The following is an 18,228-nucleotide window of genomic DNA, read 5'->3' as shown; positions in this document are numbered from 1 at the left end:
TCTTATAAGATAGAGATTTTTTAAAAGATAAATATGTGTAATAAATTTAATTACTAATCTTTCCTGATGTTTTACCAAACAACTTGCACAAATCTTCTGCTGATACGTAAGTCTTTGTTGCTTCAATCACTTTAGTATTATGTAAAAGCAGATATGCAGTCAAGCAACTTGTGCTGTAGTTCAAGTCTGAATGGAAGTAGTGCTCCTTTTTCACAGTGCAGCCACTGAAAAAGTAAAGATAGCTAACAGATATGACAATCTCTCTTTAACAGTAACTCTGCAGAGAAAGAAAATGTTAAAATATAAAACTACTGTATTCCCAGGAATCAGATCTGGACAACTTTTTCAGCACTCCCAACTTTTTCACCACCATCCTTACTAGTGTTAGGGTGGCATGTGGGTTGAGCAGACATGTGTTTCACTCCAGGCTTTTTTGAGATGCCGCTCTGCCCTGGTCACGAGCCACTGATGAACTCTGGGTTAGATCTGCAGTTTTGTCAGACAGGCAGGTTTTCACATGTTTAATATTTAACTAAAGAGCACAGATCTTGCCGGCTCATAGACCTTCAGGCCTTCATGTATAATACGAGTGGTACTTAAAACTTTTAAAGGGAAGGGATAAAATTACTAGATGAAAAGCATTCAGTATCATATATTGAATGGTAATAGTTTTTATATAATTTGATCTTTGGTAAAAGTGTGCACAGTGAGGAAAATCTTTTTCATGTCAGTTTTTCCACAAAAGCATGGGATCACCTTTCTGCACATATTTCATCTTTGTATAGAAAAAATGTACCAGTTATTAGACATAAAGTAAACAAACTCAACCATTTAAATTATTCCTGACTCTTATTTTTTTCATCTACAGCTCTTTCAAGCAGGATTATAGAGAGAATATTCAGTGGAGCTGTGCTTAGGTAAGAAAGTGGGAAACAAGACTAGCAGGAGAAATTTAAATTTGGTGGAAGGAAATATGGTGGGATTCAGAAAAATGCCTCAGACAAGGAACCCTTTCCTTCCTTGTTTAAGGATGTTTTCACAAATGCTGTTTATATTACCTTTGGTTTAAATCAGTAATGCAAAGTGAATATTCATATTAGCTACAGTATATATTCAGTTTCTTTTCTGATGATTTTTTCATTCATGAATATGTTTATAAAAGTTCAAACACACTTTTTATATTTCCCTGACTTCTGTTCATCCTGGGTCAGGAAATCTTGGGCAGTGATTTCTAAGTTCAATGCATAATAATTTGTTTGGTGTATTTTCAGCTTGAGATATAATGGATTGAATTTTGAATTTGTGCATGCACAACACATATGTTATCATTGAGCCATAATCCTCTCTTTCTATATGGTGATTCATTCACAAGAACAATTTATATTGAAGAATTGTAAATGGATAGTCATTACATGGAGACATTTGGTCATGATAAATTATTGCATAAAAAGATACATTGAATGGGACAATCATGTGCTCTAATACACTGGTTCTTAACCTTGGGTTACTCAGGAGTTTTGGACTGCAACTCCCAGAAGCCTTCACCACCAACTGTGCTGTCTGGGGTTTCTGGGAGTTGCAGTTCAAAAGCATCCGAGTAACAAAGGTTAAGAACCACTGCTCTAATATATTTCCAGGACTTGAAATGTAGTATTTGTGGTATATCCAGATACCTGAAGAGTAAAAGAGTTTTTGAAATCTATCCCTAACTGTATTTATTTGTTTAATTATTTGGGATTTCACTACATATTATTTGTATATTTCAGAGGAATTCAAGTACACAAAGAAAACCAGATGAGTTATGCAGACTTTGTGTGGCTTTTGATCTCTGAAGAAGACAAAAGAACACCTACAAGGTATGATAAGAGGTCCAAAATGCTAAGATAGATAGAATAAAGGTACATTTATCAAGATACATACATTTCCAAGTAGCTAAAATAATTACTGTACAGGAGGCAGCAACAAAAACAATCCCAAAGAAAGGGAAATGCAAGAAAGCAAAGTGGCTGTCAGTGAGACCTTACAAATAGCAGAGAAGAGAAGGGAAACAAAATGCAAGGGAGATAGGGAAACTTACAGAAAATTGAATGCAGACTTCCAAAGAATAGCAAGGAGAGACAAGAGGTCCTTCTTAAATGAACAGTGCAAAGAAATAGAGGAAAATAATAGAAAGGGAAAACCAGATATCTGTTCAAGAAAATTGGAGATATTAAAGGAACATTTTGTGCAAAGATGGACCTGATAAAGGACAAAAATAGTAGGGACCTAACAGAAGCAGAAGACGTCAAGAAGAGTTGGCAAGAATACACAGAGGAATTATACCAGAAATATCTGGATGTCCCGGACAACCCAGATAGCGTGGTTGCTGACCATGAGCCAGGCATCCTGGAGCGAGAAGTCAAGTGGGCCTTAGAAAGCACAGCTAACAACAAGGCCAGTGGAGGCAATGGCATTCCAGTTGAACTATTTAAAATCTTAAAAGATGGCACTGTTAAGGTGCTACACTTAATATGCCAGAAAATTTGGGAAACTCAGCAGTGGCCAGAGGATTGGAAAAGATCAGTCTACGTCCCAATCCCAAAGAAGGGCAGTGCCAAAGAATGCTCCAATTACCATACAATTGCACTCATTTCACATGTTAGTAAGGTTATGCTGAAAAATCCTACACGCAGTATGTGGACCGGGAACTCCCAGAAGTACAAGCTGCATTTCGAAGGGGCAGAGGAACTAACATGTGCTGGATTATGGAGAAAGCCAGAGAGTTCCAGAAAAACATCTATTTCTCCTTCATTGACTACGCAAAAGCCTTTGACTGTGTGGACCACAACACATTATGGCAAGAAAGAAATGGGAGTGCCACCTTCTCCTTCTCCTCAGAAATCTATATGTGGGACAGGAAGCAACAGTTAGAACTGGATATAGAACAACTGATTGGTTCAAAATTGGGAAAAGAGTACTACAAGGCTGTATATTATCTCCGTGCTTATTTAACTTATATGCAGAATACATCGTGCGAAAGGCAGGACTGGAGGAATCCCAAGCCAGAATTAAGATTGCCAGAATAAATATCAACAACCTCAGATATGCAGCCGATTCCACTCTGAGGCAGAAAGTGAGGAGGAATTAAAGAACCTCATAATTAGGGTGAAAGAGGAGAGCACCAAAAATGGTCTGAAGCTCAACATCAAAAAAACTAAGATCATGGCCACTAGTCCCATCACCTCCTGGCAAATAGAAGGGGAAGATATGGAGGCAGTGACAGATTTCACCTTCTTGGGCTCCATGATCAGTGCAGATGGGTGACAGCAGCTACGAAATTAAAAAATGCCTGCTTCTTGGGAGGAAAGCAATGACAAACCTAGACAGCATCTTAAAAAGCAGAGACATCACTTTGCTGACAAAGGTCTGCATAGTCAAGGCTATGGTTTTTCCAGTTGTGATGTATGGAAGTGAGAGCTGGACCAGAAAGAAGGCTGACTGCTGAAGAATTTATGCTTTTGAATTGTGGTGCTGCAGGAGACTCTTGTGATTCCCCGGGACTGCAAGGAGATCAAACCTATCCATTATGAAGGAAATCAACCCTGAGTGCTCACTGGAAGGACAAATCCTGAAGGTGAGGCTTCAGTACTTTGGCCATCTCATGAGAAGAGAAGACTCCCTGGAAAAGACCCTGATGTTGGGAAAGAGTGAAGGCAAGAGGTGAAGGGGATGACAGAGGACAAGATGGATGGACAGTGTCATCAAAGCTACCAACGTGAATTTGACCAAACTCCGGGAGGCCGCAGAAGACAGGAGGGCCTGGCGTGCTCTGGTCCATGGGGTCACAAAGAGTCGGATACGACTTAACGACTAAACAACACCAACAAAATAATTTTTGGAGTAAATAGCAGCTTGGGGAATTTGCTGCATTTGCTAATGCTCAGAATGTCTAGATACTATGTTGCAGTGCAGTATGTCATATGAAAATAGTGTAAGTCTAAACAAAGCTTCACTGTGCACATAAAAACTATCTCAAGGGTTCTTTGTTAGAAAACGATGCTTGTTTCAGTACTACAGGTGGATCTAATTCATTTCTCTCTTTCCATAGTATTGAATACTGGTTCCGATGCATGGATTTAGATGGGGATGGCATGCTGTCCATGTATGAACTGGAGTATTTTTATGAGGAACAGTGTGAGCGGATGGAATCTATGGGCATTGAACCACTGCCATTCCATGACTTACTCTGTCAAATGCTTGATCTGGTAAAGCCAGAATTTGAAGGTAAGGGATATTTATATTAAAACACCCTTCTGCATTGCAGACCAGTGTGAGTAAAATTTTATGAATATGTATTTGAACACTGTGATGACTTTAAAAGTGTGAGTGCTATTTTTCCATTAATTATGTATGTTCGTGGCAGTCACAGGACCAGTTTACTGTAAGCATACTTCATCCAGGCAGCCAAAGTAAAAGAAAAGAGTTCCATGTGTATTTCAGACACAGGACCAAGTAGTAGTCTTTACCAATCCCCAGATTTTTTGCTTTTTCAGCCCATTTCATAAATCATTTGGCAATGCCTCTGCAGGTAGGTGTATATATTAAAATACTGTATATAGACCTAAATCCAACTGCTAGTCCTAACTAGGCTGTACCCATCACAATTCATTTCTCAACAGAAAATGCTGTAAGGTCTCAGTTTCTAAATGCAGTTATCTAAGATATGTGCAGTCAGTCCATCTTTCTAATAATGGCTACTTTTTAAACTCCAAGCATTTAGCACATGAACATGTTGTTCATAACAACTGTGAATCAACTGACTTGCTTGGCATATACAGAATATAGAATTTCATACAGTATAATGCATGGTGATCAGTGGCACATAGAAATGGTTTATAAAATACATTGAAAATAATTTGAGGTATACATTCATCTGACCTATTGGCACACACAATGGCCAAAATCCAGTAATAAATTGTAACTAGAATAATCCCATTGAATCAGTGGAATTTACAGAATGGCTGACTGATCAAATCCCTACTGATTCAATGGGACAGTTTTATTTCTGAATGACCACTGGATTTCAGCCACTGATTCAGAATTAGTAGAATTTCAGAATTAGAAAAATTTCAGAATTTTCAAAAGTAGACTTGCCCCCAAGTTTTGTCAGTCTGTCTACATTAAAGGATATTCTTCCCCACAAAATCTTTAAGGATTAGTTGCCATGTGATCTCTGCGCCAGAAATTCCATACTAAGAACTGCTACACTGTTGGTAAAATTAAAACAAAAAACACCCCAAGAACTATTTCACTGTGGTAAAATAATTTATTCTGGTTTTGCAGGAAGAGTAACTCTTCGAGACTTGAAGAAATGCAAAATGGCTCACATATTTTATAATACATTTTTTAATCTGGAAAAATATCTGGATAATGAGCAACGGGATCCCTTTGCTGTGCAAAAGGTACAAGGCAGCTGTGTTTAAAAAAGTGATTACTGTGAGGTAATGTAGGAGGAGACACTACAAAGTGACAAGGTGAAAGCTTTTATGGAGTCTTTGGAGGATTTCTAATAAGTGGATGGAGAAATTGATGGCCAGTACTACAAAATATAGTTAAAAACTGCTTTTTCTTTAAATGTATACCTAATAGTGAAGTCATGAAGAAGATGAATAGAATAACTAAGAGTGTTGTCCAGACCTGAATATTTTGGGAAGGAACACTGGGATACTATTTTATATCATATTATTTTATTCTATAAGCTAGAATTAGGGATAGAAAAATAGCTGGGCACTTCTGAATGTAGAGTTTATATAAAGACTCACATCTTGATGCCATTAGTTTGTTATACATTATCCTGTTACTTCTTCTTTCTCCTTAATCCTTAAAATAGCATTGGTAAATAAGTAGTCAACTAACAAATGTGGAAGAAATATGTACATTTATCATTTCAATTCTTCAATAGATGTTTTGGAGGAAAACAGCAGAAATTGATCTAATTGATTTTACTTGTAATCTCTGGTTTATCTATTTAATGACAAATAAAATAAATTAGTAAAACAAACACCACTGTTTTAAATATATTTCCACATTATCTCATCCTCTAGTGCAGGAGTCTCCAACTCCCGGTCCGCAGCCTGGTGCCAGTCCATGGCCTTGGCAGGACTGGGCCACAGAGACAGATCACCTGCCGCCTCCCACTCCCCCCACGCCCACCCACACACATGGGTGCCCCACCCACCCGCAAGCATGCCCCACCCATCTGCGAGCATGGGGGTGCCCCACCCCCGTGGACAGACCCAACCCGCCAACCAGTCAGCAGTTCGTAAAAGGTTGGGGACCACTGCTCTAGTGGATTTCAGGTTGGAAAACACAGTATTTATCAATAAAAGTAAATAACTAATACAAGCATACCAGTCCAAGTAATATAATAAGGCACTAACTAAAATCATAGTGTTAGCTAAAACATTTCTCAGATTGAAATGCTTGGGAAAATAAAAATCTTATACTGGTATCAGAAGGAATATAATGAAGCCATGAATAAAAGCTGTTTTAGGGAAGGCATCATTGTAAGTTCAGATCCCACTAGCAAAAGATTCCCTCTTCATTGGATACTGCATTTCCAATAAGAAAAGAAGAGCCATTGAAGAAAAGCTTTAGGAAAAGATCTAAAAAATTCAGGATATCAATAAAGTATCCCCTTTCTGAGTTTAAGTTTTTATCATTCCTCAATTTTTTTAAGCTAAGACAGCAAGAAAGAGTAAAGACGAATCCTAATGTCTTTCTTTCATTGCCCTGCATACCATTGTTGCCAGCAATAAGTGTGTTCCTTACTGCCATGGTCAGGGGTTCCAAAGAGGGTTTATGGTTCCACATCACACAACATTGGTAAGAAGGAGAAATAAATGATCATCTCCCTCCAACACTTTTACTGGGGGAATTCAACAAGGCACTTCATCACTGTCTGCATTACTAGACATTAGTGGTGAGCGCTCACTGTCTACATGAAGTACTGCTTGTCCTGTTATTTTCAAGCTTAATATACCGGTAAACTTACAATTTCAGGCAAATTTATAATTTTACAGATAAATTCACAATAAAACCATTCAGCGAGGCAATTATGATCAATTTCTCTTTCTGATGATGCTTATATATGGCTACAGATATGTTTTGTGATAGTGAGGAATATGTCTTCTCTTGGAGTGTATTAATGAGAGGATGATGGCACAAATAGGTCTATTCACCTTTCAGATTTATGTTTTTCTTTCCTCCACTGCTAGCATTCTAATTTCTGGTGTTTGTTTTCTTTGTTTATATATTGCCTTTCTCTCCATAGGGGATTGAAGCTCACAACAGTTTAAAATTTTTTATAGCATATTAAAACCAATTGAACATATATCAAGATTCAAACCAGTGTTAAAAACAAGTTAACAGAATTAAACATTTGTAAATTAATAAACAACACATTCCTGAAATACTTACTGCTTAAAAGCCTGCCTGAAGAGGAAAGTCTTTGCCTGACAACAGAAGGACAAGAGGGAGGGAGGGGGCCATGGTGAATTCCTGCTGTTGATCAGTATATTAGAAGTCTCTTTCCTATGGACATCATAATAATTCCTGAGACCTTTGGAGAGATATAGTGGATGGAATAACAAGCTAAGCTAAGGAACCCCAATAGAGTGAAGAATAAAGGAGAGTAGAACAGAGCCATGTGGTGTGTGATTAGGGCTTACCATGAGAAGAAAATGTTATTGTGTAGCTGATCAGATATAACAGGAAGATGTTGAGCTGTTTTGGCAACAGAAAACTACCGTAATATTAAAAGATGTGAGGATGAATGATTAGTGTAGGCCTTTTCAAAATGGAACAATCAGATTAGATGAAGAAGCAAAATAATGCCCATGATGAATAGGGAGTAAGTACAATGACTTCTTTTAACCAATGCCAGTACAGAGGGTAAGAAAAACAAGCATCTGTATTGGGTATTGTTAGTTTTTCCACAAGTTAAGGGAGAAAGTATGAGGAAATCAATGTATAATGTAGAAAATGAGCATACATCCATAATTTCCAGCAACAAAAGATAACAGGAGAGAGCAATGAAGAACGTCTCTGGATTCTCCAAAAGTCTGCTCATCTTTTTTCTTTAAAGCAGGTTCATGCAACTTCCAGGGCCATTATTTCTCAACACTGAGTGTGCTGGCTAGGGCTGTTGAAAGGTACAGTTCAACATCTGTAGATCCACAGATTGTCCAACTCAGTTTAAAGGCAACTGATATTTAAAAATCTAGTAACAAAAAATTGAGCTTCATCAAAAAATTTGAAATCCTTGAATAGATTTAAAGTGAGTGATCTCTTTGAAAAAAAAAGCACCACTGTATGCTTCCTTTCAAGGGAGGGGCTCCCATGTGCATTAGCTTATACCTTTAAGATATGGCTCTTTGGCTGAAATAAAAGGAATCCTTGCGTGTACAAGATGTATCTGGATTTTAATTACTGTATACACATACAAATATGGCATATGAAGAATGGTTTGCCTTTTCTATAGTCTTCCATGATTTTGTACCCTTGAGTAATTTTACCACACTGAAGGATATTTTGGATAATTATCAGGGAATAATTATTCTTTGAGACTATTTATGCTGGACAGAGAACAGATTGTATTTGTCTTCAGTGTGGAAGGGATTGTCACTCTCGAATTGGTCTTCTCAGCCACTCCAGACATTGTTCCAAGACCTCTATTCAGAGGACATTACCATAGTCTCTCGAGACTGAAGGAAGCCTACACCCATTTACCTTTTAATATTGTGGTACCAAAAGCATTGCAAATGTGTATATGTCGTAAATATCAAAGATAGAAGTCATAATTTTGATACAGGCTTGCTTAATATATGTAGATTTCGTATATTAATTTATCCTGTATTTCACATCCATTTTTTTAGGATGTTGAAAATGATGGTCCTGAACCCTCTGACTGGGACAGATATGCTGCTGAAGAGTATGAAATTCTTGTTGCAGAAGAGTCTGGCAATGAACAGTTGCAAGAAGGGTGGGTACCTGCAAACCTGTAATTGCTATTTCCAGAAGCTTCAAAACTCATTATCTTGAAATAAAACTAAGAAGATAAGCTTTTATAAACAGAGAAATATTGTTTTACAACAACACAAAGTGGATGAGATACTGCATTACCTATCTAACAATATCAGTGCAAGTATATAAGTACAGATTCTGTCCTGTAAACACTGATCTGTCCATCACTTTTGAAGCATATAAGAAAAATTTGCATCTGCCCTTGTCCTCCATCTCCAGCAAGCAATGTCGCATGTACATTTGGCTAGATCCCTATACTATTTCTGGCAAAAAAGGGAAGCCCATAACATCAAGCAGAAAAAGAACAAGGTTTGCTGTGTTTGCTGAGCAAATGTCAGTCAATGTAATTCAGTGTATTCAGATGTAATTCAGTAATTCAGCTCAGAAACAGCATGAGGTTTGTCATGTTATCTTGGACCCCCCAAATATCTCTCTACAATAATTGGTACAGGAGCAGACAGACAAGTACATAAACAGAAAATGACAAAGGACTGGAATCCTGTTCATGTTCATGTAAGGTTTGTATAACTTGTGGCTAATTAACAAGGTGCTGAGAAGCATCACAATTTTGCAGTCAGGTATGTAACCAAGCATGTGACTGAGACATGCCCCAGCATCTCATCAGCTAGCTGCAATTAACCATGAATTTTGGCCAAAAGCTTTCACCACAAGCATATCATATCCTTTTTCCAAAATAACTGTTTAGCTCTTCTTTGCTCTTTAAAACAACTGCTGGGGAGAGAGGCTTCCCTGTGAATTCTGGAAATCTGAAAAAAATATGATTCAGTTGAAGGGCAGGGAAATATGCAGAAGTCACATTCTCTGTGGAAATGCATTATATAAACACAAAAAGAGCTTTAAATAGAAAGAAGAAATTGTAAACACTGGGGACAAATGGCCATTAAATGTAATATTTGTAAGTTTTACTTGAGTAATCACAGCCAGGATTTCTTGCATGTTTATTTGACTCTACTACAGTATTTGTCTTTATATTGAAAATCTGCCACTTGAAGATAGTAATACAGACATGGCACCATAAATTGTCTTTAGGAGCCCCAAAATCATGTTGCTTTTGTGTTATATCTGTCTTTTCCTATTTAACATTAATCTACTTGAAAATTACAATATTTTAAAAAGTTGTGCAGGCTACATATGTAGACATTGACATTCTTAAATACCTTTGTTCTTTTCTTGTAGATCATTTGATGATGACTATGAAACAGATGAACTGTTATCTCTACCTGAAATTGGAGAAAAGTCAGACAAATTAGTTATATCAGATCTTTCACCATAAAATATATTGGACATATTTCATTAATGCCTGTGTCAGTACAGAATGGAAGAGTCTTCTGTTCTAAATTTCAGGAATTAATGTTATCTTTGAAGACACAACCAGCTTTTGAAACAGTACAACAGATTTTTTAAAAATGAATTACTTGCTTCTGCTCGATGATAACTTCCAAAACTTCAGCAGTGTGAGTGTAACTATGCAGAAATAAATGCAAAAACTAGCTGTAATCCAGCACACCTAGTAGACACCGGGTTGTGGGAAGAAAGGTTTACTGCAGCCAACAAAAAAGCACAAAAATGGTCAAACAGAAGCTATTTTTGCGAAAAACCCCAATACATAAAACAAATTCAGTAGATTCTTTGTACCTTGTTTCATGGATTATTCCCCTTCTTTTTCTGCTTAGAAACTTTGTCATCACGTTCCTCCTTATCCATCTGCATAATTATGGCAGATATTTCATAACTTTTTGATGGATTCACTAACTGTGGCGGTCTTTCCAAAAGTATTTCCAAATTAATTCTGGACTGTGTAATTTAAGTATTATAGAATAAGAACTAACAGGATGATTATTAATTAATATGGGGTTTCAACTGTCTATTTTGACCTGCCATAAAGTCTTTGTTGTTTTAGACTTATTCAAAAAAGAAAAGGACAGGCTATGTGGTTTTCTTTCCTGTTAGAAGGAACTTAGCTAATAGGGCTTTTCCACACAAACCATGTGATCCCTGGTTACATGTTTCACCTTAACGAAGGTTATAGTCCTATAGATCTCTGTGGAGAACAAGCAAATGATACTATTTCTTAAGATCACATAATCAAGTAGATGCTGAATAAGAGTAACTAATGATATTTCACCAAGAGGTAGCTGTTCATTGTACTATTCATTCAGCTGTCTTTAATTTAAATTTTCCTAAAGTATTTCTGAAAAATAATTCCTTTAGTGCAGGTGTATATGGGAATTATGTGGTGCTTCAATTTAGGTAGACTGCATTTCCTGTGACTTCCTACGACTGGATAAAACTGATGGCAACTGCCACCTCTTAACATCCAAAGGCTACATGTTTCCCTTCCCTGTTATAGTAGTTCGTGAACAAGGGAATATACTGGTCCAAAATTTAAACAAAAAAATCCTTCCGAATAGCGACATTTGTTATACAGATGCAAAGTCTGCATAGAAAATAAGTGGATTCTTCCCTCTCTCAAAATTGCAACACTCGATCTTGCTTGTAGTTCTCATTTTTTAAAAAAGAAAGAAGGGTAAATTAGACTCCCCAGTTGAACAGATAGGAAACATACAATGGCATATTCAAATGTTTTTTTTAAATGTCAAAGAACAGCCTAGGCATTAGAAAGGGAGGAGCATCACTGCATGACTCAGACCTCAAGTTTTACCAGCGGGCAATACTTGCATGGTAGAGTTCCACCAACTGAAGTTTGTTTAATCATTCACATTTTCCTGATAATTGAAATGCCGTAGTTTGAAAGTTAGGAAGATGTAACACCTCCAAAACAGACATTGAAAAATTGTGACAACTTTAAATTACAAATAAGATATAATTGTATGTTATACAAAAACCCCAATGATCCTGAAAGGCCCTTTTATTGAACACTCTTGTAAACTCTTGCTACTTGATGAACTATATTTACAGTCGTCTGTAAACTCCCAATACTAAAATTTGTAAGAGTGTTAACTGTCCCAAATGATGTTGCATCACCTTTAAATGCCAGGATATGGACAGGTTTGTAGTTAGATGTTCTTATTGGCATTTTATTTTTACTTGCATTTAGTTCAGGCAAAGCATATTTTAGGATTAACTACTGAATTCTTTGAAACCAATTGTGACTTCCATCCCAGGCCAGAAACATAATTAGAGCTGAGAACATATTAATGATTTGGATAAGTGATAGAGACAGCCTTTTAGTGTACGTACATTAAATCAGACTTCAGATGAATCTAAGTCCTAAAGCCCAAACAAAGTAAATTTGTTATGATCTCACTGCTGAGAGAAATGTGTGCTAGAAAACGTGGATATTTTGATAAATTAAAAATTTTCCATTTCCATTCATGAGCAATCTCTTTGAAGCTCCTTTAATAAGAATATTATTTGTGCTGGTGAATCAGTAGCAAATGTTTACTGTGTCCTAAAGAATCTTGCTTTCTTTTGAATAGCAGTCCTTTATGAATCCCATAACAAAGTCTGTTCAAATCATATTCATTATCTTGCAGTCACCTGTGAGAAATATACTACAGCAATGTCATAGTTCCACTTTTGAACTAAATAAAAGACAGCATAAACAATTTAACTTACCTTGTTGAAGAGGTAAAATTGCGTGCAAAGATGTTTCCAGAACCTATTCTTAGAGTCTCACCAGATAATATACTGATTCTATATCTAGAAGCAATGCACCCATAACAGGAAAAGGGCTGGTTACTTACCTGTGACTCTGTGAATTTACACACATGGATTTTTTGCCTGTACAGAGCACCCAAGCTCAACAGCCTTAAGACAAAAATTGTCCTCCCCTACTCCTAATATGCAAGTACTAATTGTCACTAATGGTCCCCTCAGTCCTGCCCACCAGTCAAGGAGCAAAAGAGAACACTCCAGAACTTTATTCTACTTTCTGCTTTCTAAAAATAGTAAGTAGCCTACCTCCTTCTTTGTTCATAAGTTGTTTTATTCTTATTCCTCTCCACCCTGAAAAAATGTTAGTTTCTCTACAAGTTTATGCCTTCTGTTGATCTATTTAAAAGGTGTACTGTCTGCAGCACTAAAATACCTTACATAGACACTTGGGGTGTCTTTTTTGTTGTTGTTTAGCAGGTCATCAGCCACAGAGGTAATCAATTTGTAGGAGGTTTGTGAACATATTTTATTAAAGGGGAAGAAAAGCCGATCAACAATCAAGCTTTACCTTTGGCAAAAATGGCTGAAGACAGAAATGGATTCTCTGGAGGAACAGTCAGAATAGACTCCAGGGCATTCTTAAACACACCCACAGGCAAAACTTCAGTTGTAGTCTCTGACAACTTTTGATGTCCTCCTTCACGACTGGAACAAGCTGGCTTGACAGAAGCTGAACACATTGAGGCCAAAGGAATTGGTTGCTTCACCTCTGAGGCTGACATAGCTTTTGGTGTCAGGAAGGCAGGACTCAAGGTAGCACTCTTCACTCTGTGGTTGTACAACTCAGCACTTTTGCTTGAGTGCAGGTGCTGGCAGTGACAATCACAGGAAGCCCTCAGTCCAACAAAGTTGTGTCCATTGGATCTGTTTCCGATTGGGAAGTGAGAGGCCTGTCAGAATCTGGGTCCCACCAGTCATTGCCTTCTTCTGAGAAGTTGCTTGGGGTCAGGATGTCTTCCTGAAACTTGACATTGGTGTTAAGTAGTGTTCTGTGCAGGCAAAAAAACAACAACATGTGTGCGAATCACAGAGACCATTAAAAAGACTTGCCTCAGTCTGCATATGACAAATTAAATTGGATTTATTTTTCGTTGCTGTTGTTTGGCTTGTTAGGAAATAACATAAACTGTTTGCATGTCTGATGTCTGAGGCATATACTGTAGCTCTGAAATACTTGCATATCTGCAGGGATAATACTGTAAGGCAAAGTACACATTTACCTTCATGTACACTCAGCTCTAGTACATACATAGTAGTGATCAGATTATATCTGAGGATCTGCCTTATCTAGAGTGTGATTCTTATTAGGGTGCAAGAGTTTTTTAACTTGTTTTTTTGATGAAGAGCATTCCTGACAGAATCCCTGCTAGACTAGAAAATTGGCTGTACTATTTCTAATGTAACTAATCTGTTATCCCGTTTAGGGGAACTGTTGTCGCACTGTGGCATGACACATCCTGCATGCAAAAAGTCTCAAGTTTCCATATAGGTCTTCTTTCTGAAACCATGGAAAAAGGGTATCAGAGAGCAAATAATACTCAGCTAGATGGACCAATGATCTGACTTAGTACAAGGCTGCTAACATACATAGTGCCTTTTTCATACTACTTAGTAACTTCAGCAAAATCCTAGATATTTGGAATTAGCAAGATAATGAGCACAGGCTTTTTCAGTAAGACCCTGTGCCCATTTAGCAGGTTTCCTTTCCAGCATTTGCCCTTATTTTAGGAATACTACCCTGTTGTAATGTCTTCTATAATACTGTAATTAATTAATTTGCCTTTTAAATATTGGTAATGCATAGTCTGTCTCTAAACATTACTATATAGGTCTGACCTATAAGTACAGACAACTCTGAAACTTAAGCTGTTTACAAAGTAATTTTAGGAAACCTTAATTATAAATCACATGTTATTAATTTTGTTCACCTACATATTGTGTTTGTATGGATTAGGTGCATGGATCTTCCTTAAAGAAAGATATACTGTATAAATTTATGATTTTGGCACTACCAAACCTCAACTAAATTCTGTCTTTAAAGGAAAAAATGCTAAATTTTCTGCTCATTTCCCCAGTGTATTGGATTGTATATCAGCATTTACATCAGCTTTGCAGTTCAGTACTAAAAATCTGACATATGTTATCAGTACCTTTGATTACAGAAAGGTTTTCAGTGATGTGTCAGTTGATGCATATTACAGTGCAAGCAATAAGGGAGTGATAAAATACAGCCTCATTTTTAATAGAACTGGCACGTACATGCCTTCTTCATTCAACACATTATTTTGGCTTAAACTACTTGTTCCATTTTAGTTACTGATGTATTCCACATGTATGAGTTGGGCTTTGAGCTTTTAAGTGCTTCTCTAGTTATGAATTATTTTGGTTACCATCATCTTCTTTATAAACGCACCACATAATCTGGATAAATCACCATTTTATATACAGGTTTTGCTTAAATGGTTCCAAAGCTTCGGAGGCTCCAAGGAGCTTTCCATGTAACTCTGAACCCAGTGAAGAATACTGTAGTTCGTACTACTGATGGCCAAGACGTAAATAATTCAGTACACTCCTTTAGCCGCTCCTAAATTCTAAAATCAGTAATTATTAACCCTGCTGCCTTATCTTACTTTCCATCAAATAAATAGCAGAAGCCGTTATAAGCATCTCTTATTCTTGAAAGAAGTGAGGCAGAAGTGAAGATCATTTTAATTAATAATGGTATAACAGGTAATCTATTGGTCACCACTAATATTAGCACTAATTTGACTAGAAGTGAGATGCTGAGAAATTATATCAGATTATGGTGAGTGCTCTGCATTGTAATGTTTGTTGTCACAGGATATTTTATCCCACTTGATCTAACACTGCTCTTGCATAACTAAGTTAGTTATGCACCATAACTTAGTTAGGTTCCTTCTATTTTATTCCCAGTTCTGCTGTTCACCTCTAGTGCAACCTGTTGGATATTTCTATGCAAACCAAATACTTTTAATTTTGGATGAAAATCTGTAGATTCTGAAATGTTTTTTATCTGCTCTTATGCTATATATCAGTTTTATTGTCTGAAGTATGGCAGTAACACCACCTACCTCATATGAAAGCAGTTAGGATAATTCAGTTTTGCTATACAGTATTGTAGAAATTCTTTTGAATGAAGGGCTTGAGCAATACTGTACTTTGTTATTAACCCATGCCCATTCATGCCCACTGCAGCAAAATCTGTCTTCCATTGGTTGAGGTGGGTATGAAAGAGACTTGGCTAGAAAAAAAAAAGAATTTACTATAATTATTGCCAAATTTTTACCCAGTGTTGACTTTTTCAAAATGAGTCTGCCTGCTAACAGAAATTTATACTTTGAGCTGCCAGTAAGGGGCAGTATTGTGCAAAGGACATACAGCTGAGCTAAATTCCAACATCAGATGCATTGCTAGGAATTTTATTATTATTTTGTAGGATAAAACTTGACTATCCAAATTTAATGGAAGCTATTCAAAGACAGCTCCAAGAGCTTCTTGTGCTTAGCTTAAAATGTGCAGCCTTCAAAGACCAAAAAGACTATCCACAATGCCAAAATAGGTGGGTTTAATATCTTTAAAGGCCACAGTGCTGTCTATGCAAAAGAATATTTTTAAAGAGCACAGAAACTATGAAAATGAAACAATTAGGAGCAATCCTTGTAACTAATGTTTATTCATGTATCTTAATGTGCCTCATTATTATTATTATTATTATTATGTGTTATGATTCGTTGGAATTCAAAGATGTCAAAAAAGATATGAAACTTGATCAAAGCAGTTTTCAAAGTTCACTTGTGTTGGTCAGGGCTTTACCATAGCTATTTACTTTGTATTTTTCTTTTTGTAATTAAATTTTTTTAAAAAAATAGTGTTCCTCATTTTTCCCCTCAAGGCAAGAATTAATTTATTGTATCTCAATTTTTTTTAAATACAGTAAAAGAATAACCAGCTTTATATGTCACAGAAATTACCACCTCTTTTAATACTTTTGCAAAAGTAGGCTGCAGACTTTGATAGCTAGTGAATAATTAATAAGGATGATGATTTTAGAACTGAAGAGCTGAAAGGGACCCTATAGATCATCAAGACCAGTCCCTTTTAAGGAGGCCCAAAGCGGAATCAAACTCCCAACCTTTGGCTCTGCAGCCAGATGCCTAAACCACTGAGCTATCCAGTAGTTCTTGAAAGCTGGAATGGTATCTAGTTCTGCTTCCCATATTTCCTGTGCCTTATGCAGAAGAGTTATTTTTTATCTAGTTTGATATTATCAAACTAAAATATCTTTCACATTTCTAGAGATGCCCACTTATTAAGGAGATAGGCCCATTAAATAAATTGGGTTTCATTCTGACTTGTTATACTTTGAATAAACACACTGAGATCAATGGTTTAGAAATTTCTTATGGCAAAATTTTCATTGATTTTTATGGCTAAAAAGTCTAAGTTCTACCGATACTTGTTTGTAAGTAAATATGCATAAAGTGTACCATATATATCTTCCAACTGAATCAATTTCACTAATTCCTGCCTACTTAATTTTTGTTACCATCTTCTGTAAAACATATTTTAAAAAGGAAATTGTTAAAAAACACTTTTTCTGCAAGAGAAATAAAGACTGTATATTTTTCATTGTGTAGCATTATGCACAAATCCCAGCTATGCCTAGTGTGTAAGGATGGTTACATAATTCTCCATTTGATACATTTATTGCAATGAATGTAAGTCAGGAAAAGGTATCTAGAGAAATTCTACATCCAATAAAGCAAAAAATGGCCTCAGTCAGAAGGACTTTTGTGTTAAGAAACATGCACTGCACTTGGTTTGGATAAGTAATGCTTTGTTTATTTAAAATACTGCATTTCTTTAAAATAGGGACTTTCTCTGAACAGTCTGCTGTGCCCTTAGTACTCTTCAAATGGTGTCTACGTGCCAACCACTTTTTTATATTTTAAATGGTGGGGTAGAGAACAGAGAACACATGTGTGGTCCAAAATTAAGCCAAATTTTGTAGCTGATAGTTGTGCTCCTTCTGGGGTTCTGAGTGTTATCATAAGGGCTTTTATTATTATTCAAAAGGTCTAGTCCATCCAAGTGGTCAGCTGTCTTTTTTTAATTAACAACTTGGGATAAGGTAAGGGGTACAGAAGGTAAAGGGGGGAGAAAAAAGGGGAGAACATAAAATGTACTGACATCCAATCTATTCATGTTGCAATATCAAATCAACTTTCCGCTTTTCTACAATTTGATTGCCTTCCAGACCAAGTGGTCAGCTGTCTTGATATAGTAAGGTGAATAGTTTCATACTGTCTCAAGAGAAATAAGACTTGCAGGCTACAGTACTTTCTAGGCTGGGTATTTCCTGGTTCTGTTTTTGGATGGTTAGGTAGCTTCAGAGGCTACATGTAACTTTTAACAAATTATGGTTGAAACTTTTTTGCATAACTG

General features: G+C 36.5%; 2 protein-coding genes across 3 annotated transcripts in view; one reads left to right on the top strand and one right to left on the bottom strand.

Annotated features, from left to right (window-relative positions):
* PPP2R3A (protein phosphatase 2 regulatory subunit B''alpha) overlaps positions 1-12,331 on the top strand; it is a 47,287-nt gene extending 34,956 nt beyond the window's left edge. For both annotated transcript variants that reach the window (XM_020787450.3, XM_020787451.3), the window contains 6 exons: positions 869-917; positions 1,767-1,856; positions 4,088-4,263; positions 5,323-5,441; positions 8,916-9,022; positions 10,261-12,331. In XM_020787450.3, coding sequence (XP_020643109.3) covers positions 869-917; positions 1,767-1,856; positions 4,088-4,263; positions 5,323-5,441; positions 8,916-9,022; positions 10,261-10,357 — 638 coding nt within the window. In that variant the 3' untranslated portion in view covers positions 10,358-12,331. The remainder of the gene's footprint in view (positions 1-868; positions 918-1,766; positions 1,857-4,087; positions 4,264-5,322; positions 5,442-8,915; positions 9,023-10,260) is intronic.
* ARMC8 (armadillo repeat containing 8) overlaps positions 1-17,913 on the bottom strand; it is a 142,187-nt gene extending 124,274 nt beyond the window's left edge. The window contains exons 1-2 of the mRNA XM_078389349.1: positions 13,271-17,913; positions 10,242-10,304 (exon numbers count right to left, since the gene is read on the bottom strand). The gene's annotated coding sequence lies outside the window, so the exon portion shown is untranslated. The remainder of the gene's footprint in view (positions 1-10,241; positions 10,305-13,270) is intronic.
* Between the last annotated feature and the right edge of the window lie 315 nt (positions 17,914-18,228).

This window comes from Pogona vitticeps, chromosome 3, assembly GCF_051106095.1.
Source record: "Pogona vitticeps strain Pit_001003342236 chromosome 3, PviZW2.1, whole genome shotgun sequence".
Lineage (NCBI taxonomy): Eukaryota > Metazoa > Chordata > Lepidosauria > Squamata > Agamidae > Pogona > Pogona vitticeps.
This window is presented reverse-complemented; position numbering and strand designations above follow the sequence as displayed.